At 36.3% G+C, this 27,670-nt stretch overlaps 3 protein-coding genes, 1 long non-coding RNA gene and 1 pseudogene across 4 annotated transcripts; all 5 read right to left on the bottom strand.

Moving 5' to 3' along the window:
- Positions 1 to 1,924: 1,924 nt before the first annotated feature.
- LOC125476841 (putative receptor like protein 25) lies at positions 1,925 to 2,347 on the bottom strand. The gene has a single exon (XM_048583405.1). The coding sequence runs from the start codon at positions 2,345 to 2,347 to the stop codon at positions 1,925 to 1,927; it is 423 nt and encodes a 140-aa protein (XP_048439362.1).
- LOC125476840 (receptor-like protein 37) lies at positions 2,347 to 3,626 on the bottom strand. Its single transcript, XM_048583404.1, has 2 exons — positions 3,126 to 3,626; positions 2,347 to 2,841 (listed from the first exon to the last, which is right to left on the bottom strand). The coding sequence occupies exons 1-2, from the start codon at positions 3,624 to 3,626 to the stop codon at positions 2,347 to 2,349; spliced, it is 996 nt and encodes a 331-aa protein (XP_048439361.1).
- A 4,982-nt stretch (positions 3,627 to 8,608) lies between these two features.
- Positions 8,609 to 9,737, bottom strand: LOC125476839 (receptor-like protein 7). The gene is made up of 2 exons (XM_048583403.1): positions 9,215 to 9,737; positions 8,609 to 9,096 (listed from the first exon to the last, which is right to left on the bottom strand). The coding sequence occupies exons 1-2, from the start codon at positions 9,735 to 9,737 to the stop codon at positions 8,609 to 8,611; spliced, it is 1,011 nt and encodes a 336-aa protein (XP_048439360.1).
- Positions 9,738 to 14,631: 4,894 nt separating this feature from the next.
- Positions 14,632 to 15,835, bottom strand: LOC125476648. Its single transcript, XR_007257969.1, has 3 exons — positions 15,687 to 15,835; positions 15,513 to 15,586; positions 14,632 to 14,660 (listed from the first exon to the last, which is right to left on the bottom strand). It is a non-coding gene; the product is annotated as an uncharacterized LOC125476648 (long non-coding RNA).
- A 10,366-nt stretch (positions 15,836 to 26,201) lies between these two features.
- LOC125476980 lies at positions 26,202 to 26,976 on the bottom strand (annotated as a pseudogene).
- Between the last annotated feature and the right edge of the window lie 694 nt (positions 26,977 to 27,670).

Here is a 27,670-nt window from a genome sequence, read left to right as displayed (position 1 = left end):
ATTTTGAAGTATTTAACTAGAACTATATATAAAGTATTTGTTACAAAATATTGGTTGCTATAATGAGGTTAGCAAAGATTTGCAATCTAAAGAGATGCACATTGATGTTGCTATAGAACAAGTACAAGGATTGATCGCTTATTTTGAAAAGTATAGAGAAACTAGTTTGCAGAGGCCATAATTAATGCTAAAAAGCTTCTTGTTGAAATGAACATTGATTTCGTGGTTCCAGAAAAGCATCAAGTTTGTAGCAAAAGACACTTTGATGAGAATGATTATGAATCATCCCAATCAACTGAACAATCAGTGGAGGAATCCTTTAGGGTTCATTACTTCTTACATATAATAGGTCAAGCTATTGGTTCACTAAAGATAAGGTTTGAAGAATATTAAGCATATGATGATATATTTGGGTTTTTGTTCATTTCAGAAAGGTTGAATTCGATGGACAATGATAAATTGAAAGATTGTTGTGATCATCTTCAAAACTTTCTCAAGAAAATTAAGTTATTTAATGTTGATGGGGATGCATTATTTGTAGAGTTTAAGCTTTTACGAGAATGTTTTCCGAAAGAAATGAAGAACATTGACATATTGAACTACTTGAAGAGAATGCGTAGTTTCCAGACTACAAGCATTGCATATAGAATTTTGTTGATTGTACCGTTACGATTGCATCTACGGAAAGAAGTTTAACAAAGTTAAAATTATTAAAAGCATACTTGCAATCAACCATGTTGTAGGAAAGGTTGGATGGACTTGCTTTGATATTGATAGAAAGTGGTTTCATAGACAAAATTGATTATGAAGGTTTAATTGATGATTTTATAGCAAAGAATGCATGAAGAAGCATCTTTAAGTGAAGCTTCAATGCTAGACTTTTTTAAGTTTTGTTCATTTGTTTCTTAAGATTGAACTGGTTGTTGATTATTTAGTAATATGATTATTTTTGTAGCTTTCTTTACATTTAATGATATTTAGAAACCGATAATTATTGTGATTTTTTAAGTTTGTTTCTGTATTTGCTTTTTAGCACTAATACATTGTTCAATTTTTTTTCTAAGATTGTCTTAAGAATGGCCCTTTTATAAATTTGGCACAAAGCCCCTAAAACATCTCAGAGGCAGCCCTGAGGTACCCACGGTAAGTGCAGGGAAACAGTCCTCGCAAGTTGGAACGGCAAGGGAAGAAACAATATAGCCCCCGCAGATTCTTAGCAGCAGCGGCACGGTGGTACGTTAGGTTTTCTTTAGACCTAGCTCTCGATGCTAAGTAGAATTGTACACCCAAAATACTTTCTTATTTATTATTCACCAAAGCTGTACAATATATACACACACAAACCTTGTCTTACAAGGAAAACTATAAACACAACATATTTCCTTCCTAATAAAAGACTCCTACAATGTCTACAATGATTCTTACAATATATATTCTTAAGGACTCAAGTTAACAGAAGGTTGTGCCTCGAACCGTGTCTTTCGACAGGGTTCAATCCCGTTTGCTGGAACTTCACAACTCATAATACAAAACATTTCAAAGGGAAAATGTTACTGCAGAGCACGGTGTACTGCTCTTCGTAATCATTTCAACCAGTCCAGCTTTGGTGTATGTGAACATGTCTTCGATGAGGGCCAAATCTTTCCTCCAGCTGAGGGAATATCTTACCAAGGATTTTATACGTAGTTTTATAATACCATTTACTCCACCTCTTGCAAAACGCAAGAGATCCAGTAGCAATTCCAAAGCCAACAATAAATCCAACTTCAGCACCAATCAGATCCCATTCAATTCCGTGGGCAGGATTTGAATGTTTGCCTTCTAATGTCGGTGACAACCTTGCTGATCCGTCATCTATGTTACCTAGCGATAACGGTGGCCCATATAATCCTTTATTGCCTACGAAGGAATCTGCTGAAAAAGACTAAATCTGAGTGCCGGTTGGAATCTTCCCGACTAGTCGATTGTTCGAGAGATCCAGGAATGAGAGGAAATTAAGTTTGGAAAACTTTGATGGAATTGTTCCTCTCAATCTGTTGTCCAAAAGGTCTAACGATTCAAGTTGTCGTAGGTTGCCTAATGACAATGGGATTGAGCCAGTGAGAGCATTACTGGACAAGTTGAGGCCATAGAGGGATTTCAGTTCTCCCATATCCTCAGGTATTGATCCACTAAACTTGTTGCATGAGATGTCAATCAAGGTGAAAACAGTTAGAATCTTTACCAACTCCATTTGCAGACCTTTACTGGTAACTGTTATAGCATCCTGATAGTACACTTGCTCGAACTGTAGAACTTGAAATCGGAGGTGATTAATCTTTGACATGGCACCGTCTTCGTCAACCATCATTGCTTGCCATGTTTTCTAAAAACTTCCTGGTATTTCGCCAATAAATTATTGCGAGCTATGTTAATAATTTGAAGCTTTGTCCAGGCACTGTTGGTCTTGAGGCATTCAATGCGATCATAAAGTTTGTTGCAGTGCAAGACAAGTACATGCAAGCTGGATATGCTCTTCAGTAAGCACGGAAAGACATCTGTTATCTGATTGTTTCCCAGGTTTAACACCTCTAACATTGTGCAATTGGCTAGAGATTTTGGGAACTGACTACCAATCACATTGCCATTGAGGTCTAGAGTTTGTAGACTGCAGGGCTGAGGAAAATTATCTGGAAGAGTGCCAGAAATTTTGTTTCCCCTTAAATTAAGTACTGCCAGTGTCCAACTCATCGCAGTCAAGCACTGGGGAATCGGGCCACTTAGAGAATTATTGGACAAATCAAGAACCTGAAGATATGGTTTATTGCACCTTGATTCTGGAATGCTTCCATTAACTTGTTTCTTGAAAAAGAGAAGAACATGGTGTATGTAAGGAAATCACCAATGTCAGCCGGAATGCTTGAGCTGAAATTATTTCTTGAGTAATCCAAATAAGTGGCCAATCGTGGAAGCATTGGGATTTGTCCCTGAAGCTGGTTGGAATGAAGGTCAAGCATAGACAACGTAGAAGTAAGATTGAGGAAAGGACCTTGTAGAGTTACCAGACAGTTGCAAGAAAGATTTAGTTGAACAAGATTACTGATTCTCCAAAGTGCTTAATGTTGACTGATTTCTCAAAAAAAAACTGGGATTCTTCTCAAATTGCCAGAAGCTAACTTCAATGTGGTAATTTTCGGAAATGAAGAATGAGAGGAATTGGTGTGATTGTAATTAATAGACAAGCTATTGCATGAAAGATCAAGACTTGAGAGATTTTTCAGCTGCAGAATATCATTCAAAAGGAAAGAGCCGGTGAAGTTGTTTGAAGAAAGTGAGAGTATTCTAAGCTCTTGTAGATTAAAGATGGACATAGGTATAGGACCTTCCAAACTGTTGCTGCTCAATTCAAGGTTGTATAGGGTACAAATATTTCCAAATTCAGGCAACTGACCAGAGAAGTGATTGTTGGAAAGCTGTAACTTTTGCAGCAAGGGAAGCGAAAACACAGAAGGTGGAATTGTCCCATCAAGTAGATTGTGTCGCAAATCGAGTTTCACCATATTAGCAAGGTTTTCCCAGTGAGAGGAATTAATCTGACCTGTTAGCTGATTGTAAGAAAGATTTATTATGGTCAGATGCTTTGCCATTATTGGATGTCATTATTAAAAGTAGGGTTAAATATTAGAAGAATAACAAGTGGTGTCTAGTGGTGATGGAGAAACAGCTCAGCTTGTGTCATTGCCTAGCTGTTATCTTCGGTCCTCCCTCTCACCTACTGTTTTCATCCATTGCTTTCGGCTCTTCTTGCTGTAAAAGCCAAAGCTGGATAATAGATTAAGTTTAGAGGGATTGCAGGTCATCATGATGTTGGCATTAGCTGCCATCTTCCCTCCTCTCTTCTTCTTGTTTCTTCTTCCATATATGCTGCATCTTGTAACAGTTTTATTCATGAAATATACATCAAAATGTCAACATGGTATCAGAGCAGGAAAAATAACCTGCTTCTGCATTTCTTCCAGCTGATCGTATTTCATCTCCGACATGGCGGAAGAGAATTCTTATTCGTTTGGAGATGAAAATTCCTAGATACCTTCCTCCTCAACCGTGTCTGAGGTGGATGTCAATCCAAATCAAAGATTAAGCTCGGTCTTGTTAAATGAGTTTAATTACTTACCTTGGTCGAGAGCAGTGAGTCTTGCCCTAGGTGGAAGGTCCAAGCTAGGGTTCATAAATGGAAGCATCGAAGTTCCTGATGTTTCTTCACCAACTTATGAAATCTGGCTTTGCAAGGATCAGCTAGTTATGTCATGGCTCCTAAATTCCATGGAACGTAAACTAGCTGAAATATTCAGTTATTTTGAATCATCATTCAAACTATGGGAGACAGTCAAGGAAATGTATGGCAGCCAGAACAATGCTGCACGTGTGTTTCAAATGAAGAAGAACATTTCCAACATACAACAAGAAGGAAAGCCCTTTGTTCAACTTCTAGGCAGCATGAAGAGCATGTGGAATGAGCTGGAAATGTATCGGCCTCACACAATTGAGGCGTCTTTACTACTGAAAAGGGCAGAAGAAGACAAGATATTCCAACTCTTGTCAAGTCTCGATTCAGGATACGAAGACCTACGAAGCCACATACTCATGAACCCCGAACTACCTTCCTTCACCAGCGTATGTGCAACAATCCAACGTGAAGAAGTACGAAGGAAAGTCATGAACACTGGCACAAAGACCAGTGTAACTGAAGCAAGGGCTTATCTAGCCAACGAAAGAAAATACAAAGTGAAGAATCCATACTTAAAGTGCCAACACTGTAACTATACTGATCACGTTAAGGAGACATGCTGGATTTTACGTCCAGAATTAAAGCCAGAGTTCATGAAGGATAACAAGGGCTCACAAAGACTGAACTGTGCACCACATAGAGCCAACAATGCAACTACCTCAACCTCTCATAGGTTTGATGCACTCAAGAGCTTCACTGCAAATCCAGCTGCACTCATAAATGAGTTTGCAGTGTATCTTCAAAGCAAGCAAGAAAGGATTAAGAGTGACCAAACGGTCGGCTTTGAAGATGGAAATTCAATAGCTTTGCTAGGCAAGTTTGCTGGATTTCTGACAGAAACACAACACATGGCCCAAGATGACATGCAAGGTATCATGACTGCTTTTAAAACTGCTCTTAATGTAAATATGATGCATGATTTGTGGATTGTTGATTCGGGTGCCACAGATCATATGACCAACCATGTTTCTAAGTTTCACAAGTTTGAAAAATTTTCAAAACCGTCTCAAGTCTCAACTGCCAATGGTGAGAGTTCTAAGGTTTTAAGGAAGGGAAATATCAACTTAATATCGGACAAAATTGAGTCAGTAGCCTTATTTGTTCCTTCTTTTCCATTTCAACTTCTATCTGTGGGAAAAATCACCAATACCTTAAATTGTTTGGCCATTTTCTCTCCTCACAATGTCATTTTTCAGGATTGCCTCACCAAGAAGACGATTGGTGAAGGGTTTTACCTAGATGGCCTCTATTACATATCAAAAAGCAGTCCTAGAGGATTTCAAGCCAAGTCCAGTCCATCCCAAGATAGTCAATTGTGGCATCAACGTTTAGCTCATCCTTCCCAACCTGTTTTGTCTTCCTTGTTTCCAAACTTAGGGAATGATTTAATTTCGTGTGAAACATGTCATTTGTCTAAAGCCACCAGATTGTCTTTTACCTTATCCTTATCTAGGACTAGTAAAGTTTTCGAACTAGTTCACTCAGATGTATGTGGACCAACGTTTGAATCTTTTGATGGTTATAAGTATTATGTAACTTTTGTCGATGATTTCTCTAGAGACACATGGTTGTACCTTTTAAAGTCTAAGAGTGAAGTGATTGAAGTTTTTAAGGATTTTCACAATCTTGTTAAGAACCATTTTTCCTCTCAAATTCAAACCTTAAGATCTGACAATGGCACCGAATATATGTCCCATATCATGTCATTATATTTGAGCAAGCATGGTATCATGCATCAAACAAGTTGTGTCGGCACACCTCAACAAAATGGTGTAGCTGAAAGGAAAAATCGTGACATTCTGGAAAAAACGAGAGCATTAATGTTACAAATGAACGTACCAAAGAGATTTTGGTCACAAGGAGTCATGGCGGCTGTGTACATCATCAATAGACTTCCTAGCCGAGTACTTGGGGTTTAAATCTCCACTTGAAGTCATGAAAGGAAGAAAAATCGACCTTTCACATCTTAGAGTCTTTGGCTGTGTCTGTTTTGGTCATATACAGTCACACCATCGAGATAAGTTGGACCCTAGAGCTTTCAAATGTATTTTTCTTGGTTATTCATCAACACAAAAAGGATATAAGTGCTATGATCCTTAACTAAGAAAAATAATTGTATCTAAAGATGTACGATTCCATAAAGCTAACCCTTTTTTCAGCAAATCACATGAAGCCACAAGTCAGGGGGAGTGCATCTTAGACCTAATTCCTCTACCAAGAATCTGTACTTCTACACCTCCCATTAAAGTCAATAATGAAGGTACTCATCCTGATAATTCTGTGCATGATGATGACTCGGTGCATGATGATGACAACGGCAACATAGAAAATCCTCAGGGTGTGGATGACAATTTGAACGAGGATGAGACAAACCTCCCAGTACCTCGACGCAATCCTCGGCGTGATAGACAACCTCCCACAAGGTTTCAAGATTTTGTCACATATAAACCGAGGCATCCAATTTCAAATTGCGTGTCGTATCAAAAGGTAACTCCATCTCATGCTGCCTTTCTTAACAACATTTCAAGTCACAGTGAGCCTCAAAACTTTTATGAGGCTAATAATCAAGTTGTGTGGAAAGAAGCAATGAAAGATGAACTCAAAGCACTAGACCAACACAAAACCTGGAGCATCACCAAACTTCCACAAGGAAAAAAGGCAGTGGGCTGTAAGTGGATCTATAAGATTAAGTTTAATTTTGATGGTTCGATTGAGAGGCATAAAGCCAGGCTAGTGGCTCGAGGATTCACTCAAACATTTGAGGTGGATTACAAGGAAATATTTGCTCCTGTTGCAAAAATGAACTCAGTAAGGGTTCTATTGTCTGTTGCCGTCAATAAAGGTTGGTCTATGTATCAAATGAACGTGAAGAACGCCTTTCTACATGGTGATCTTGAAGAAGAAGTCTATATGAGATTGCCACCAGGACACCCTCAAAGCCAAGAGCCTAATTTGGTGTGTAAGTTACATAAGTCAATTTATGGACTGAAGCAATCACCACGTGCTTGGTATGCAAAACTAAGTACCGTTCTTCATAGCATTGGTTTCAAAAGGAGTAATGCAGATTCATCATTATTTGTTCGCACAAGAGCTGCAAGCAAATTAGTTGTGTTGATATATATGGATGACTTAATAATTACAGGTGATAATGCTGCTGAAATCACCACACTCAAACAGTCACTTCAACAACAATTTGCGGTTAAAGATCTTGGGGTGTTGAAGTATTTTCTTGGAATCGAAATGGCATCTTCTTACAAGGGACTATTTCTTAATCAACGAAAGTACGTCATGGACCTACTTAAAGATGCCAATATGAGTGATGCCAAGCCTGCACTTACCCCTCTTGATAGCAAGCTCAAGCTTGACTTGGGAGGCACGCCACTCTTGGATATCAGCTTATACACCAGACCAGATATCTCACATTCAGTAAGTATTGCCAGTCAGTTCATGCACTCTTCCACCATCGAGCATCTGAACCTTGTCAAAAGAATCTTACGTTACTTAAAAGGGTCTGTTGGTCGTGGCATCCTCATGGCAAAGAATGACAACACTCAAATCATGGGGTACTATGATGCTGATTGGGCAGGAAACGTAATCGATCGCAAGTCCACCACTGGTTATTGTACCTTTGTTGGTGGAAACCTGGTCATGTGGAAGAGCAAGAAACAAACTGTCATCGCAAGATCAAGTGCTGAAGCTGAATATCGTGCAATGGCCTCAACCGCGTGTGAGCTGATATGGCTAAAAGGACTTTTATGTGACTTAGGTGTGTTCACAGCTCAACCAATGACCTTATTTTGTGACAACCAGGCTACCATGCACATAGCATCAAACCCCGTCTTTCACGAGAGGACGAAGCATATTGAAGTCGACTGTCACTATGTCCGTGAACAAGTACAGTCGCAGGTGATTCAGACACATTATGTAAAAAGCTTCGATCAGCTGGCTGATATATTCACCAAACCTCTGGCTTCTCATCAGTTTCAAAGACTCCTCTCCAAGCTTGGATCCATCAACCTACTAGATCCAGCTTGAGGGGGAGTATTGGATGTCATTATTAAAAGTAGGGTTAAATATTAGAAGAATAACAAGTGGTGTCTAGTGGTGATGGAGAAACAGCTCAGCTTGTGTCATTGCCTAGCTGTTATCTTCGGTCCTCCCTCTCACCTACTGTTTTCATCCATTGCTTTCGGCTCTTCTTGCTGTAAAAGCCAAAGCTGGATAATAGATTAAGTTTAGAGGGATTGCAGGTCATCATGATGTTGGCATTAGCTGCCATCTTCCCTCCTCTTTTCTTCTTGTTTCTTCTTCCATATATGCTGCATCTTGTAACAGTTTTATTCATGAAATATACATCAAAACGTCAACAGCCATACAGAAGGATGGAATTGTACCGTTGAACTGGTTTCTCGACAAGTCCAAATAAACCAACTGTGTAAGGTCTTCCATTGATCTCGGGATTGACCCAATGAAATTGCAAGTTGAAACATCTACGTTGGACAGCAGTTTGAGGTTGCCAATAGAGTTTGGAAGCAACTGGCCTGAAAAATTTGCCCCATTGAGAACCAGGGATTGAAAAGATCCACTCTTCGGAAATTCTGGTAAGGATCTTTGAAGCTGCGGATTACCAGATAAGTCAATACTCTGCAGTGTAGGTACGAGGAAGATCTTCTTTGGAAATGTACCATATAATCCAGAATTCATGAGGAGCAAGGAAGTCAAATTTTTGAACTTTGAGAAGAATTCCGGAACTTGAGTAGACAGATTATTGTTCTCTATCCGAACAACTGAGAGTGATTGAAGCTTCAGTAATGAACTATTAATAGGGCCTGAAAGATTACAAGCTGACAAGCTCAACACTCTCAAGTTTGGGAGTGAAGACGATATCACTTGGCACCAATTGCTCCCCTGTTCTGATATCCTGACGCCATCTAAATGAAGTTCAACATTCAGAAAACTTCCGAATGAGCACATTCAAATTCGGACTCTCAAGATTCAGTGAAGGATTTCCTGGAAAGTAAGGGGTAGTTAAATCAAGAATTTCCAACCTTGTCAAATGTGAGATCTCAATGGGAATTTGCCCGGAATAAGCAGTATTAGACAAGTTTAGATAGCTCAAATCGGTAAGCTTTCCAATTGCAGATGGAATTTGAGAGCCATGACCAACTTCATTGTCGGCCAAATTGAGGCTTTGAAGATGTTGAAGATTAAATAGGCTGCTTGAATTGCCAATGTTGCCTGAGATACATTCACCACTGATGTCAAGACCAACGACACGTCCTTCACTGCAACTAAGACCAGCCCAAGAACAGCAGTCAATGCTTGAATTCCACGATACGAGCTTAGAGGAAGTGGAAGGATCAAATACAAGGCTTTGTTTGAAATGGAGCAATGCAAGTTTCTCATCTTGAAGACATTGGCTGTGAACTGGGATGACATTAATACAGAGGTGGATCAACTTAACAGTCATTAAAAATAGAAAAAAATGGAGCAAAATTTTCATCTTGATAAACTTTTAGAGACACTGCTGGAAGATAATTAGGTGCTGTTAATGGATACGGTGGCTGGTGGCTATAATCTTGTGGAAAACACCTTAATGAAATTTTTCGATGTTAGCTTGACTTCGAAGTCTTTAATTAACCAGAAAAATGGGGCAGGAAAATAAGGGTTTGAAATATTATATCTCTTATGTAACAGATGATGTCGACCTTTTCTTTTATATTTTTTACTTGTTTCGCTTGTCAAATCATACAACAACAAAGACTTATCCCATTAAAATCATCTCCAATGGTGACCTAAAACTTAAAAATATTTAGCCCAGAAAATTTAGGTTTTAGCCCAGAAACAGCTTTTCTACTCCAACCCTTCTGGTTTAAAATTTTAGCCCCAGATTATCAAAGAATGAATTAAGGCTATTTTTTTTTAAATTAACTTTTTTTAAAAAAAAATTTATGTAGACTATCCTAAATTAATTTTATGAACATTTTAACCTATAAATATTTAAATTCCAATAAATTTTGAAAAATCACTAAATCAATACATGAAAATCAAGATAAACCACATAAACTTAATACCAACGATATTTAATAAACCACATAAATTTAAAAAATAAAAAAGACAATTAATAAACCACATAAACTTAAAAAATAAAAAAAACAATTAATAAACTACATAAACTTAATACAATCAAAAACTCAATAGACTACATAAACTTAATAATGATATTCACCATCTTGACTTGGTGATGGACTTGGGTAATAGTCTTGAGATGAATCATCATCTTGAAATATACTCCTTGTGGCATTCCTTCGTAAAATTTCCTTTTGCTTACCACGTAAGTATCTCTTCCTCTCTGGAGTGTATTTGTCGAGGTCCTCCATTATCAAATTAGTTTCGTACCTTTCTTGCTCCCTATCCCCTTCTTCCTTCATGGCCAAAAGCATTTGGGCCGATTCTTCTTGCCGACGGCACTGGATTTTGTTCATTATTGCCATTTCGCTAGCAAATTGTGCACGTGTCGGATCTTGGGACTTCCCTTTTCTCTTTGCTTCCTTTTGCTTATCTCTACCCGAGGGCCTTGCAAAAGAAGAAGTTGGGGTCATTTGTTCAACACCTTCATTGTCGGCAAAATTCACACCTTCATTAACATCATTTGGGGGTGGGGCTTCATTATGAAATAATCTTCCATATTGTTGGTTCGCATCGGTTCCCCACCTCGTACAATCCTTGAGGATGTTCCAAGCATGATGCAACTTAAAAGCTTGATTTTTTGGTGTAGTTCTTGTCTTGTAAATTGTCATTGCTTTGTCACCCTATGCAACAAATATATAAAAACCATTAGTTGCAAAATACTATTATGTACATGACAACTAAAATATCAACAAATAAACTCACAATTTCTGAGGCGCCCCTTCCACTAGTCATGTCAACCATGGCTCTCTCCAAGCTTCCTTTCCACAAAGTGCACGCTTTGTTGATAATCTTCCACCGATCATAAACACCACCAACTTCCCTTCGACCGGCATTGGAGTTTTCATGGAACTTATCAACGATTTTACCCCATAAAACCTTTCTATTTTGATTGGTGCCGACGGCACCATCTTCACTAATCGAAATCCATGCCAAACATAAAGCAATATCTTCGTCAAAGGTCCAATTACAACCTCTAACATGCTCTTTTGCCATCTTGAAAATTCTGGAAATGAGAATAAATGGTATAAAGAAAAATTGGAAGAATTGTAGGAGAAAAGTGCGTTTTGTGTGGATGTTTGAACAAATGCATAGGTATTTATAGAGTTTTTGGTTGAATTTTAAGTTAAATAATTTTTTAAAATTATTCTAGCCGTTGGATTTAAATTTGAACCGTTAGATCTTTTTTTTTTTTTTACCGTTATATTTAATTATATTTGATCTAAGCCGTTGGATTCAATAAATACATAAATATAAAAATAAAAAAAAATTTGAACCTGGACCGTTGGATTAACCAACGACCCATTTAACGTCACCATTGGATTACAAAAAGTAGCCGTTAGGCTGCTTTTTGCTTTGAAACATGAGGGAACAGCCCTATGTGGGGTTGTTGTTTGGCTGAAAGTGATCGCGCGTGCAGCGCGTGGGCGAGTCCGGAAGTGGGAACTGGGCTTCACAGCCCCAGTTTCAATCTCAGTTGGTGGGGCCCATTTTGGTTTGTGGCTTAAAACTGGGCTGGTATTTGACCCTCAAATGAGTTTTAGGTTTTAGGTTAATTTTGAGTAATGGGTTGGAGTGGATTTTGGGGGAAAAAAAAGGGAAATTTTAGGTTATAAGTCATCATTGGAGATAGTCTAAGTGAAGTCGATAGTATGAATTCCAGAATGCTATTGCACTCGGTTTTACACTAGGTATGTTGTTAACTTCAAATACTCCATATCATTTCTTAACGTCTTTCCAAATTTTCTCTCTTTTCTTATGATTTTGCTTGTCAAACAAGATGCAGGAAATTTTAAATTGCGACGATGCCATTCTCATCGAAAGCACTGTATATGTTACATTTTGATGACGAACAGTTTGGCTAGGTTATTACAAAGGAAAGGAGCCACTGAAGATGTTCGAAGAAAGTATAGTATCTTGAGCTCACGGAAATTAAAGACAGACATCGGAATTGGCCTTTCAAACTTGTTGCTACTTGAATCTGCTAAAGAATTTTGACATGGAAGCAGTAAGCTATTGAGGATGAGGTACACAGAATCAAGAAGAAGAGGACTAAGAATGATAGGAAAGTTGCAGAGAATGTGTAGGAGAATTTTCAGAAAACTTGCAAAGAGCGTATGACCTCACTATTCTGAGAAATTTTTTACTGTGATCGGAACACAAGTGGTACACCACGTATTTTTATATAAGTGGTGCAAATTTTTATTTTTTAAGTTATTAACTTTTTAACACACATATCACATCATTTGTATAATGACATATGATATACCATCCTGTATTCCCATCACACAACTAAAAATCTCTCCACTATTCCATACAATTCAAGTGAAGAGTGTATGAGAGCGAATCACTCTTCCAACGTCACAACATCACATCTTTCAATCCTAGCCATTCATCTTATCAACTTATGAGCTTAAGACACATGACATTTTAACACATAAAAGTTAATAACGGAATTTAACCACCTGGCATATGAACACATGTATATACAAAATCAATTCAACCGTTTACCATTCAACATTCCCCTTTATATGTTGAATTGATTTCATTCCAAGTAACTCTCTCAGTTCAACAAACGAGCCAACGCATCAAGTCAAGTTCACTTCTAATTATTTTTTTTTTTAACAATTTTAACTTTATTTATTGACATTGAATATTAGAATCACTTCGATTGGTCCAAAATTTGTTATTTCAAACTAAAAAGAACATCTTCATCAAAAAAGTTGCTTACGAGACAACGCAAATAGGATAAAGTTATGCCACAATCAAATCTCAAGCTTATATAAAAATATATTATCATTGCATCCATGTGAAAAGAATATAAAGACTCATGAAAAGAATATATTATCATTGCATCTAAGGCCTCGTGCTAGGTAGGGATGGGAATATACATTTAAGGATCACCCCTGGGCGATGTGGGATGTCACAATCCACCCCCCTTAGGGGTCCGACGTCCTTGTCGGCACACACGCAACCAGGGTTAGGCTCTGATACCAAATTGTCACATCCCGGCCCGGGTGGGACCACTTCCCGGGCCCGCTCCACCACCGTAGCACGATATTGTCCGCTTTGGGCTCCGACCACGCCCTCACGGTTTTGTTTCTGGGAACTCACACGAGAACTTCCCAATGGGTCACCCATCCTGGGAGTGCTCTCGTGCGCTACTCGCTTAACTTCGGAGTTCCTATGAAATCCGAAGCCAGTGAGCTCCCAAAATGCCTCGTGCTAAGTAGGGATGGGAATATACATTTAAGGATCACCCCTGGGCGATGTGGGATGTCACATATCTTGTAACAAAAAAAACTAATCTACTATTTATCTGCAAAACATTCTACCCTAACTCAAGTAACAAATATATGAATGTATATAATATCTATACATGAGATATGAAACCTAATTAAAAGGTAGAAAAAACATAACATACCTACAAGTAAGACACATTAATATGTGACAGGTTGATTATAAAAAAAGAATCTGTTATATAGGTAGATAAATATAATTAACAAGTGAAGACTTTTTTTTTTTTTGGATAGAAAATCAGGTGAAGACTACTACTATTAGATCCAAGGCTAATTGATTTTTTTACTTTACAGTTTAAATAATTCTTGGAAAATAAAATCGTAGAATCTTATTTTTGTTCAAAATAACAGAATAATTAGAAGAATCAGACTTCAATTCTGACCAACCGGTGGTTATCTCTCACCTATATATTAACTAGTCTTTTGCCACACGCATACAAGTGTAGCAATTGATCTTTTTATATATTTTTATTTAAATGATTAATTTACATATTTTTAAAAACTTATTTTAAAAAAAAATGAATTAATGACGTGAAACCATCCACTAACGTGGGAGGTTTTGTTTTTGTTTTTGTTTTTTTTTTTCTATAATTTTCAATATTAAATTCATTCAAAATAAAAATATGGTTACATACTTTAGCTTCTTTTGATTCAATTGTAATTTATGAAATTCTTAAAGGGCAATTTATGGTATTTTGAACATTTCACCATTTTTGACACACCCCGTCCCGAAGGAGGGCATGATGGCCGTCACGTGAGAGTGACGTAACCATTTACACAGTTCGGAAGCTTTAAAATATACAACTTCTAAGATGAAACACCCGAAGGTGAGTCCTCATTTGGTCCATTCTGTCAGAACACCGTTGAATTTCCTCTTAGTCACCACACCTTTGCAATTCTTGAACCTGGAGGGGCGCAAAACCAAAATTGAGTGGGTCAGTAAAACAAATCTTTTCCAAATCCAAACACTTCTCAAAAACTTGGTAACCCCTCTCCGTAAAACTTGTATACTTTCCCAGAAAATAAACATATATACGTATGTATAGATATGTCAATCAAGCTCAAGGTATGCCAATCCTACTCATAGGTATGCCAATCATACTCACAGGTATGCCAATCAAAGCCTCATAATGATATGCAAGTGCTCAGATATAAACCATATCAATAACATGTTACTGGCAGCTGGAGTCACCTAAAGTGACCTGTACGGCTGAATCTAGAGCTCAAATCTCAATCTCAATAACTAAACAACTGAACCTGCCCACGAGTCGGAACCACCTAAAGTGGTCTGTACGACAGGACTGGGTGTGACGTATATATATATGCTCTAGTGCTACGATCACGTGAAGGCTGGGCGAATAATCACAGGTCACCTACGAGTCGGAACCACCTAATGTGGTCTGTACGACAGGGCTGTGCACCTAGCTTGGATCCAAGCTGAGCATGAGGTGCGGGGAGGTGAACATCACGTGAAGGACTGGGCCCTGCTCAGGGCGGGAGCACTAACACCGGGGGTGCAGGTTATGAGCTCTCTAAGCATATATCAACATCATCATAACAACAATAAATACTTACCTGATACTCACATGTGCGTCCACCGCACCAATTCATACATATATGCATCATATATCAATTCCTACTTTCATAACATTTCATGCATTGCCATTCATTTCATATTTCAATTTCTGGGAAAACGTCAAGTGTGTATATATATATATATATATATATATACACGAAAAACAAAACTACCCACTCACAGATCACTTCGACGTCTCGTAGGTCCCTGAGCCTCCCCTAGATTGGTTACATTCTTCTTCTGTATAATTTTCACCTATACAAAAAGTAACCAAATTGACGTTATTTAACGCACATACACAAACATTCGTCAATAACTTTCTCATACGTTGCTCAATTTGGGTATGTGAATATACCACGGTGATCTACACGACGTCACGAACACGTGAAAATTTTTAGAACTAAATTTGGAGCTCTCACGCGCCCTGTCTACGCGCTGCCCACGCGCGCGTCTTCTTCCTCGCGTCGCCGGACTGGTTTCGCCGGAGGTGGGTGTTTTGCCGGAATTTCTGGGTAAATTTCAAAGTGTCATAACTTCTTCATTTCTTAACCATTTTCGACGTTCTTTATATCAAAATGAAGGTATTGACGAGACGAACACATCCATACCTGCCTTGACCCCTAACTCGGCGGGGATTCCCCAGAAAAAGCCTCGAAAGCTCCGGCCAAACTTTGAACTTGTCGTTCTCCGTGTTCTTACGTCCATTTTTCACGTAATTTATACCAAAATGAAGCCCTAATCATAATCTACCACGTTGGACTAGTTTTAGGGCCTAAAAACAACGGGATCAAACTTTCCAAAAAATATGAAAATTCGGCCAAACTTACAGTTCGTGATCCCGATGTCCAATTCCTTCAAACGAAGCACTCCGAGCTTCCTTAGGACCTCACCAAGCTTCCTACAAGCTTCAAAATCCCAAAAACATCAAGTTTTACGTGTGCATGAACAGTGCACACACATAGTGAAATTGAAATCCATGTTTTCCGAAGTGAAACTCACCTGAAATTGGTACCATCGTGTTCGTGTGGTCCTCAGGAGTACGATGGTGGTCTTAGATCCTTCGTTGGTATAGTTTTAGGGTGGTTTTGTGGGCGGTCTGTGTGAGTTCAAAAGAGAGAGAGAACTGAGAGAGAATGAGAGATTTGTGAGGGAGGAGAGAGAGAGGGACAAGGTACGGGAATGGGGGAGAGATTTGAGGAATGTGGGGTCCTACCCAATCCCCAAATCATCAAGTTATAACATATAAACCTAATTCTAAGTCTTAAATTTAAGTCCCTAAAACTAATGAATATTCCAATTAACATTAGTTTAGGAACTTCAAGTAAAAACCAATGCCAACTTTACGCCCCTTAGTCCCGTTTAAGGGCATTTTCGTAACTTCACGTCCTCGGAATTAAAAATTCCGGGACGGGTTGTGACAATTTTAGGGTGCTCACTTTATATATAGAGTGATGTTATTCCCACCTCAATGTCTTATCTTCCCACCCACCTTTTAATGAATTTTTTAATTACAAATTTGTCCATTTACAAAAAAAAACTGATAAGGACATTAATTATCTTGGTTTCCTTAATTTAAAAAAAAAAAAAAAAATTGGGCATGATTTGTCTACCTTAAACCCTAACTCATATTTTCATCTCCTTTCATCCAAAGAAAGTAACAAATAGCAATGGACTTAGAAGATGACTTTTTTATTGAACATGTAGAAGATGACGCTTCTATGGAAGACATAGAAGATTATGTTTCCATTGAAAACGTAGAAGAATAATTTGTGTGTAGGTCTTTTGAATTTGTCCATCGTATTTTTAAATTTTTTGTTGTCAAATTCTTTTGAATTTGGATACCTCTGTCGTTTCCATTTGATTTTCAGACCTTAGTGGTTTTCATTTACATATTATTTGTTATATTTTTTAAGAGACAATTTTATAATTTCATATGTACGTATATATTAAAGGTTATTTTCGGAATAATAGATGGTGGCAAAATAGCATTTTAATTTTTTTAACTTTTTAAAGGTGGGTGGGATTATAACGTGAGTGGAAAAATAAGACAATGGATGTGGGTCTAGTAGCTCTCTATGTATATAGATTATTTCTTGTAAGGCCTGGTTGTTGCAAAACCAGACCGTCATCATCCTTTAATAAATAGGCTCCCTTCAATCTTATTGCCTCAAAAAATATGCACGTACGTTCTTATGTACCAAATATCTTCACTATTTTGGTTTTTAATGGGTGCTTTGCGTATTAAACAATGAACATGTGAATTTCTAATTTGGAATGCATCATTTTCTTGGTAAGAAATGTTGATTTCAATGCCAGAAAGATTTTAATCTATACTTTTTAGGGTGTATATTTGCTTTCCACCAGGGGCATAGACACTATATGACCAGCACTGGCCTAGGCCTACCCTCACTCTTTCAGCTTTCTAAGTAACTGGTATTATAAGTTCATTTTTTCTTTATAAACTTAGTATTATATTTCTTTTAGTTTACATAAAATTCTTAAATTCTATTCACCAATAATTTAAAAAAAAAGATCTCTTTTTCTTTTCAATACAACAATACTCACCCTAAAACTAAATTTATCATCTTATTTTATAAACAAATCAGTAACTTTTGAAATTTCTTATATTATGTCCTTCAATTTCCCCACCCACAACCATATTAAGGTTTGTAAATTTCTCTCTTTTTTTAACTTTTTACTAAATTTTAAAATTTCATATATTTTCTTCTCCAATCCCCAATCCATTCTTCTCATTTTTTGTTTGAAAACTCCCAATCTATTCTATATTGACTTAGAGTGATGTTAGGGATACCATTTACTTGAGCTATATTTTGAGACCACATGATGATAGCAGTTAATGACTGGACTATTTATGTGAATCATTAAAGAATGAAGCCAATCATCAATTACAACATCATGGGCCTCCAAAATATGGTCAAAAAATATAATCTCCATAGCATTTTTCATTGACTTGATATTGAAAGGTCAATTTCTCATAATCCTATTTTATTTCTGATTAATTACTCTCTATCTTGACTTGATATTGGAAGGTTAATTTCAACAAAGAAAAAAGCATTTAGCGCATCAAAAAAATTAATTAGCTCATAACTCCAAGCATGTATTATACAGTTATACTCTCTTGTAAATATTATCTATTTATGTATTTTTTAACATTTCAGTGAGACCCCTACTAGGGTCAATCCTAAGATTTTTTAGGTTCGGGGCGAACCAAAAAATGTGCCCTAACTTCATTTAAGAAAAATTATTTGTTTTCACATGTAAAATTTCGATAAATGTGTTTATTTACTATTGGTGACATGTCATATGGTTTGCAAATTTGGTATACACATAACTCTTTGTTGAAGATTTAACTTGAATTGGAATGAATGTCTAAAAACTACAACCCTCATAGCTACTAACTAGTAATTAAAGAGAAATCAATAATCAAATAGAAATTCGTAAAAATTGGAAAGAATAAAAAAGCACATAGCATTTTGAACTCAAGGCTCTAGACCTTTCGTTAATTTTAAACAACAGAAACCATTGTTTCTTATAAAACTTCTTCTTGATCATTTAACGAAATTTATAAATTTATATTCTTATGAAAAGAAATTTGTAAAAATTAGAACGTAAAAAAAAGCACATAGCGTTTTGAACCCGGACCTCCACGTTAATTTTAAATAACATAAATCACCACTTCATGCTGATCATTTTACCAAATTTTATAAATTTATATTCTTATGAAATTCATAAAAGATTGAAAAATAAATAAACACGCATAACATTTTGAACCCAAGACCTTCTTCTTAATTTTAACCAACATGAACCAGTAGTTCTAGTTGAACTTCTTGGTCATTTAACCAAATTTTATAAATTTATACTCCTATGCAAACATACATGAATATAACACCCAACTAATTTTGGTGCTCCTACATTTTTTTGGGCCCCAAACGGTTGCCTATCCCACACTGGGCCTGGGCGTAAAATCTTGACTCTGTCATAGCTCACCACCATCAAGTGGTAGTAATGCTACCACCCTACTTATTATCGTCAAATGAGTTTAAATTTTAATATTTGCGTATATCTACTACACGTATCTCGAAATTTAAATTCATCTAATGGTGATAAAAAGGTAATAAGTATCACCATCACATAATGATAGTGAACACAAATATTACTTAACTATTACTGTGTGAAACCGTTGATAAGTCCGGTCATCTTGAATTGGAGGTCAATTTTGGAAAAGAAGGACAAATTGTCATTTATTTGTTACCTTTGATTATGGATGATTTTGAAGCTGATTTCATTGTCATGGTTGATAAACATCAAAAAGTCATGCAATCATGTTGGTAAAGCTTGACAATTGGCCATGGAACATGTGATTATTAATAATGTAAAGGTGTGTTTGTTACTTTGGACTAGCTTTAGAGATTAAGATAAACTGGCTTAGAATAGACTAAGCTGAACTAACTTAATAAAGCTTTTGATGCAGTGTCGGACTAAAAACAAGATTCTTGCTTCTCTTTTAACACTTCTATCTCATACAAAAGGCTGAAGAATAATAATATTAGGATACATGTAGAAAATAATTTTCAGGTGGATTCAGATTTTTATTTAGTTTTTAAACTCTTTTTAAGGCCTAAATAGCTTAACTTTCATTCTTCATTAGTCGTGTTGTTGAAGCTAACCTGTTAACAAATTCTTCATTGGTCATGTTGTTGAAGCTAACTTGTTAAAAGACTTCTCTTCCCAATTTGTAAGCAACAATAAATTTGTAAAACCTCTTCAAAAGTCGTCATTTTTCTTTGTTTTGAGAATAAAATAAGTTACAATGGTAAAGGCAGACATCACAAAAAAGTTTGGAAGGTCTTCAACTATTACAAATCCATGTTAGTCACTCAATCAAAAAAGCATTTTAGAATTAACCTAACAAAACTAGAGTCCTCGGGGGTTTCAATTCACGAATTTGAGAAAGATGGATTTTTAGGATTTTATTTACTAAATGAGTGCAAAAATAAATTTACATTTTGAATTGAGTTTGTGGGGGTTGTTTAGATAGTAAATATGGGTTTCAAGTGGTGTTAATTCCTTAATTAAAAATAATATTGGTGTAAAGAGTACTTAATCTAAATACAAGCTATTCAATACACTGTGCATGAAAAATGAATTAGCAAACCCTGTGGAGAATTACATATGGAATTTATAATCGAATGACCAAGTCCAGTTAGAATTTGCATGCTTTCACACCACCAGCCTACAAACCTAAAAACAAGATTCTCGCTTCTCTGTTAACACTTCTATCTCATACAAAAGGCAGAAGAATAATAATATTAGGATACAAGTAGAAAATAATTTTGGGGTGGATTCAGATTTTTATTTAAGTTTTAAAGGCCTAAATAGTCATCTTAACTTTCATTCTTCATTAGTCGTGTTGTTGAAGCTAACTTGTTAACAGATTCTTCATTGGTCGTGTTGTTGAAGCTAACTTGTTAAAAGACTTCTCTTCTTAACTTGCACATAAACCAAGTTGCACGTTAACTGGCATAGCTTGCTAACCGCGATAGGCCCACTAGGCTCTACCGAGTTTCTAGTAATGATAATTTAACGATTTGAAACTTGTTGACCAAAAGTCAACCCTTGGTCAACTTGGACAACGGAATAGTAAACAAACATAGTAATCCAACCTGGAAGATCCGTACATCGGATTTCCGATCCATAATTTTATAAGGGCTCTTTTTTCTCCTAGAATAATGTACTAAAATTTTGTGAAGATCTGACGGTTGGATCGCCGCCAATCGCAAATTTAAGTGGCGAACCACTACGAAGCTATTAAAACATCGGAATTTCACAAAACATATGCTAAAAAACAGATTTAGGGCATTGAAATTAGCCTAACAAGTGTCTTGGGCCGAACCCCGAAATCAACATTGGACGGAATATTCACCAAACGAATGCTTTTACCAATTTCAATCATCTGTTTTTATACATTTCGATGACTAAACGACTTTAGTTTTAATTGATTTTTTTTTTTTCTGGGGTGCAGAGGCAATACTTATAGAATGATTTATAACATGAACATTTTTTTATCATAAACAAGAAGTTCAATGAATCGGCAACAAACAATTTGAGTAGGAACTCAAATTTTATGAATAATTTGTCGAGTAGCCAAGTATTAGGTTCGAATCTTATGAATAATTCTTATAGATGTTTTGTTCGGAAATTAAAGTCTTTTAGTCAATCTATTGTAGTAAATACATGAACGGTTCATAATACTTTTACCAATTCCGTTCATCTGTTTTTATACAGTTCGATGACTAAACGACTTTAGTTTTAATTGATTTTTTGCAAATGCGATCTATTGTAGCAAATACATGAACAGTTTGTAATACTTTTACCAACTCCATTAATCTATTTTATACAGTTTGATGACTAAACGTTTGCATAGACGATATTTATAAAACGATTTATAATATGAACGGTTCTTATCATAAGCACAAAGTTAGATGAAATCGGCAATGAATAATTTGAGTAGGAACTCTTACACATCTATTAAGTTGTCAAATATTATTCAATGTTTAACGGCAATTTTATGTGTGGGTACTTTTTAAACAACCCGACCAATCTACCTTACACTCATGTGGTGGGGTACGTTGAGTCGGATTTAATGATCAACTTTTTGGATTTGTGTTATAACCCGCCCAACCACCTGGACATGGATTAGTAGTCGGTTTTAAACTGTTAACCTGTAGAAACTCAGACTCGCTCAAACTCCATTCTTTTCTTTATGGGATGCTGATAATGCTCATTACTTGAAAGCATGAGCAAGTTAAGGTCACAAATCTTGGAAGCATTAGTCCATCTTCAACCCGCAAAAACACCCAACCCAAACTGAATGTATGTAGTTTGGGTAAGATGGTGATTAATGTTGTTCGGTCACGCGCAAGTTCCACCAAATGATAACCCAATTGAATGGGTCGGCTAATGGGTTGAGGTTTAACGCAGCTCAACCCACCCATGTCTACTCCTAACCATTGTGCCATTGTGCCATTGTGCATGAGCACAAAGGCGTATCTAACCCTAATCGTTTTGAGTAAAAATGAGGCGATGGTCCATCATCGGATTGTGCTGGGTGGATTTGACAGGTCGTTTTAACCATATTATTGATGTATTGCATTTGAAATCATAGTCACAAGCCAACCTAGATTTCCCAATATATAGCACTTGCATGAAAAATAAAAAATAATAAAAATGATTCTGAAAAACTGTCAAAAAATAATAAGCCGGCCTAGATTTCCCTATATATACCCGCTTAGAGCTTCTCCAAAGGAGATGTCAAATTTTAAACATAAAATTTAAATTTAAAGGCTTATAAATATGTAGCACATTGATCTTTTTTTTTAATTTTTTATCCAACTGATATGTCAAATGTAAACTATTATTTATTACATTATTTACTTTTTATAGTTGTAATTGGTATTTTTGTTAAACAAAAGATAAGAATAAAAATTATGAAATTTTTTATTAATTTCTAAAAATAGATTTGAAGCAGCTGTCAAATTTGACAGCAACTTCCTCTGCTACCATTCCATGTCATTCCACATAGGAATTGGCATTTCGGTTGGAAAACACTTGTGATGTCTTTTTTTTTTTTTTTTTTTTACCGTTATTGTTGATGTGAACATTTTGACATCTCATTTGAAGATGGTCTTAGAAAATAAAATAATAGCGGAAATTTTTGAAATGTCATATAAATTTATACATATTTTTAATTTGTCATTGGTACTAAAATTTTAAACAATTTGTCATACGAATTTTCTGAAATTATTAATTTGTCATCTCGCACTAATTATATTAAGTTTTTCATCCAAAAGAATGTTATTTTGGACTTTTAACCTCATTTTTCACAAGTTTATTTATTTATACAAAGATATATGTATGCTAGGGTGGGCAATAAATTAGTTTTCATTAACTTATGGCGAACTATTAAAATAGTACATTAGGCTCACTAACATGAAGTTTAACTAATTACAAGCTTTGAGAATTCAACATGGTCAATCATGTCTATTAAAAATAAAAGGCAATTGAAATGTTCCAAAGAACCTTGAAAATAAGTCATGTGCCTTGAACATGGCTTATTTTGGATAGAAAACTTAACCAAGTTAAGATGAGATGACAAATTAATTATTTTTTAAATTTGATATGACAAATCATTTAAAATTTAAGTTTATATAACAAATTAAAAAGGGCTATAAGGTAATATGACATTTTAAAAAAAAATTCCAAAATAATATTTAGTAACAACATTAGACATGATAAAGCTAATAAGAATGCACAAAGCACATGTCAAATGGAAACTGGTTAGTGTACCTTTTTATAGTTGTTGTTTCAAGTTGTTTTTTTTTATTATTATTTGTAGTTTGTTACAGAGTCATTTTTCTCTCTTACCAAAAAAAAAAAGTGAAATGTAGAAATTAGATTACCAAACTTATCATTTTGCTTTCTAATGTCAAACAAAAGTGAAGTTCATTTCCTCTAATTTTTTTTTTCGGGTGAATAAATTTAATTTGTAGCCTTCATCATATAAGAAGTAAAGAAAAAACATGATTGATTCCTAATGTTAAAAATATTTTTACCTAACCGAAATGTTTTTCTTCTTTTTTGTAGGCAAAATTGCTTTTACCCATTTTTTACAACTGCCCATTGGGCTTATAGTAAGCCCGGATGCATTTTATGTGGCCCAAACAGTGGTTCGTTTTTACGGTTTATGGTCCAACAACGACTCCGTCGCAAGACCCACGGGCAGGAACCGTACGCGTAGCAAATCTAACAAGTTCCAAGAATTGTCACTTTGTAATACAGTATATTGTTGTTGCTCTTTACTTGTTTGCAAGAGTTTTTAGATTTGATTCTCGTCAAAAACGAACTTAAAACACATTATAGCACTATTATGAAGGTAAGCTCACCTCCCTTAGTATGGAGAATATCATTTGTTAGAAAAACTAGTACATGACCACAAAGTGTGTGAAATTTTTTATTTTTGTTTTTAAAATTGAATGAGAGAGGGAAAAATGAGAGAGAACATGGAACTAGAGAGATAGGGAGAGAAGTTTATTTTTTTATTTTTTATTTTTAATTTTTTAAGAATTAGAGGTATTAAAATGAATTGTAAATGAGGCTTAAACATAAAAAATCAAAATTTTGTTTTATGAAATTATGTTTTCGCCCCTACCTATTTTTGTTGTAATAAGACACTAAATAGTTTTTACCCTCTTTTGATTGACAAAGAACGTTTTATTCGTATATAGTGTGGATAGAAACAAGTTCCAACACTTTGCCATGCTGCGCACCACGTTTTGAAAGAGGGGAGAGCGAGAGAGCCTAAAAATTTACACTTTTAGCCGCTTATTTGGTGTACTCGTTTAATGGCTTACCACATGTTTGATGAAAGTCCTTGCCGGCATTACGGGGTTTATAATTATATGAACGTATCGCACGAACAAAGTAAAAATTAAGGAAAAAAAATATGAAGAATAACAACTCCTCCTCGTCCTCCCACTCCGTAACCCACTCCACTAAACTTGTTGCATGAGATGTCAATGTCGCTGAAAACAGAATCTTTACCAGCCCATTTCCAGTCCTTTATTGGTAATTGTTATAGCATCCTGATAGTATACCTGACTGAACTTTAGAACTTCAAATCGTATGTGATTAATTTTTGACCCGGTATCGTCTTCAACAGCCATCATTGCTTGCGAGGTTCTCAAGCATCTTCCTGGTAATTCACCACCTAAATTATTGTGAGCTATGTCTTTGAAGCTTTGGCCAGGTACCACTGGTTTTGTTGCATCCAACGTGTCCATAAAAAAGGTTGGATCGAAAAAAAAGGACACGCAGGGAGGATATCTGCTTCAACAAGCAAGGATAGATACATGGTCTGATAGATCAGCACGATGCTTGGCAGGCACATGGCTTAACATAGCAGCAGGATGCTCCACAGACACTTGATTAGCACCAGCAGCAGGATGCTTCACAGACACATGGTCTCAAAACCACATGGAGTATGAGAAATCCTACCAGTTACCATTTACGGAGCACATCAATCAGGAAGTATGCTGGGATGCTTCCCCGGAATCTCATCCTGAATATCTTCCAAGCCAAGCTTTAACATCAGAGTTCTTCCCAGAACCATTAGGCCAGGAACTTGATGTTATGAAGCAAACACTGGAACCATTAGATTCTACCCTTGCTAGATCAGTCCTGGCCCCTGTGGTCAATCTGGAAGACATGCCACCATTGCCACATTTACCACCAATGCAATGGAGGATGGGAATACAACATGCTTCCCTTTTTTCACAGAGAGAACTGGTTGGAGTTTGTCAGGATTCTTTGCTGCCAATACAGCCATCGGAATCTCTTGAGAAAGCTCAATTTTGATATGCCAGCACCACAGGACCTGGTAGATTTACCAGAGAGTTGCAAGAAAGATTTAGTTGACTAAGACTACTCAACTTCCAAATCCAGTTGGTTATTCCAAACTCCAGAGTATTGCTTCTCAGTTAGTGGAGGCTCCAAACTAGCCCAAGACTTACAACCAACAGTGAAGAGAAAGAATGGAACTCAATGAAGATGAATCAACTTTCACTAACAAGCAAATAAGCTTACAAGTTGCAACTTTAATTTTAACAGATTTCAGTACCAACAAGGCAACAGTAAAGATTAAACATATGAAGAAACATCCTATTTAAATTATTAAATCATAATAAAAAGGTTGAAATTATTGACCATTATTACATAGATTTAGAGGCGTTGGCCGTCGGAGAGAGTTCTTTGAGAAATATCCGCAGCTGTATGTGATCAGCATATATCTGGTTCAGCTGATTTCATATCCTGCACTTATCAAACCATCGACATGTATATTAGTGTGTGTGTTTGTGTGTGTGTACATATATTTATACGTATATAGATACAAGGAAAGCAACAGTAGAAGTATAAAAGAGTGGAAAATTTAGATAGTTATTTACTGGACATATTCGATGTTGATTCGTGTAGAAGGTGAGAGTGAGATGACTGCAAAAGCATCGGTTGACATGGCTATGGTAGAAGGGCATGGAGATTGACGGCAAAAATCCACCACCTTCACCTCCACAGTAGCACGACCCTTGCAGGGCAGATTAGGTCCACTCAAGCACCTAATTTTATAGATCCGTCCGCACGCAGACCCACCGTCCCACAACCCTTCACTCACCGCCACAAAAAGGTACATCGGAGGGAACTGGTATGGACTAGTCCCAAAGCATCTTGTTGCTGCTCAACAATTACAATAATGGCATAAGAAAAGCGAACATATCCAATTAATTCTCAATGCCCTATTCAACCTGCAACTAACAAGACATGAATTACTCACTGAAAACTATTTAAACCCCCTAATTGTGATTAAGGCAATCACAACAATACAGTAATCATTGCGTTGAGATGAATAAGTTGTTGACTCACGAATATAAGGAGGACCGTATGGAGTTGCTGTCCCGAGATCGCCAGAAACTAGCCTTAATTCTGTGCAAAAAAGGCGTAAAACCATTAACATGAATAAGAGTTCCATATTCACGGAGCCCGCCGAAGATGTGGTCAAAAGAGCGCCCACTCATTATTTATCGAGGGTTTTGGGAGCTATGAATGAAAAAAGTGGCGGTGCAACCAGATGCTCAAGAGAGACGAGGCCCTAGTATGCGGCACGTGGAAAGCTGATTGCTAAGATGGTGACCACTCACAACAACAAAAGAGATTGACATGAGTCAAAGTTAATGGCTGGACAATATAATTTTCTCCGTCTCTCATTACGGCTAAATTTAATGGCTTTGACAATATCAGTGGAATGAAATGATGAGGTGAGGAGAAAGAAAAGAAATATAGAAATATTAGATGAATTAGAATATTAGGGTATGAAAACTTTAAATATAAACTTATGATAAAAATAATATTATTACCCGCCGGAAAACTCATCGGTTTCTGGAATTTTTGGCCGGTTTCTGGGTGAATTTCAAATGCTTATAACTCACTCGTTTCTCAACTAATTCAACGATCCATGTATGAAGATTCATCTATTCAACGAGAGGCATCCAATATGCCCGGAAGCGTCGGTCCATTTAAAAGCTTCTAGAACTCGGTTATTACTATTATTATTATTATTATTAATTATTATTATTATTATTATTATTATTTAAAAGCTTCTAGAACTCGGTTATCACTATTATTATTATTATTATTATTATTATTATTATTATTATCATTTGCTACATTGGACAAATTCGAGTGATGAACCTCTCCTTATTCTAATCCACA

The sequence above is a fragment of a genome, unplaced genomic scaffold (genome assembly GCF_019419815.1).
Source record: "Pyrus x bretschneideri cultivar Hongxiangsu unplaced genomic scaffold, Pyrus_bretschneideri_v1 Contig2, whole genome shotgun sequence".
Taxonomy (NCBI): Eukaryota; Viridiplantae; Streptophyta; class Magnoliopsida; order Rosales; family Rosaceae; genus Pyrus; species Pyrus x bretschneideri.
This window is presented reverse-complemented; position numbering and strand designations above follow the sequence as displayed.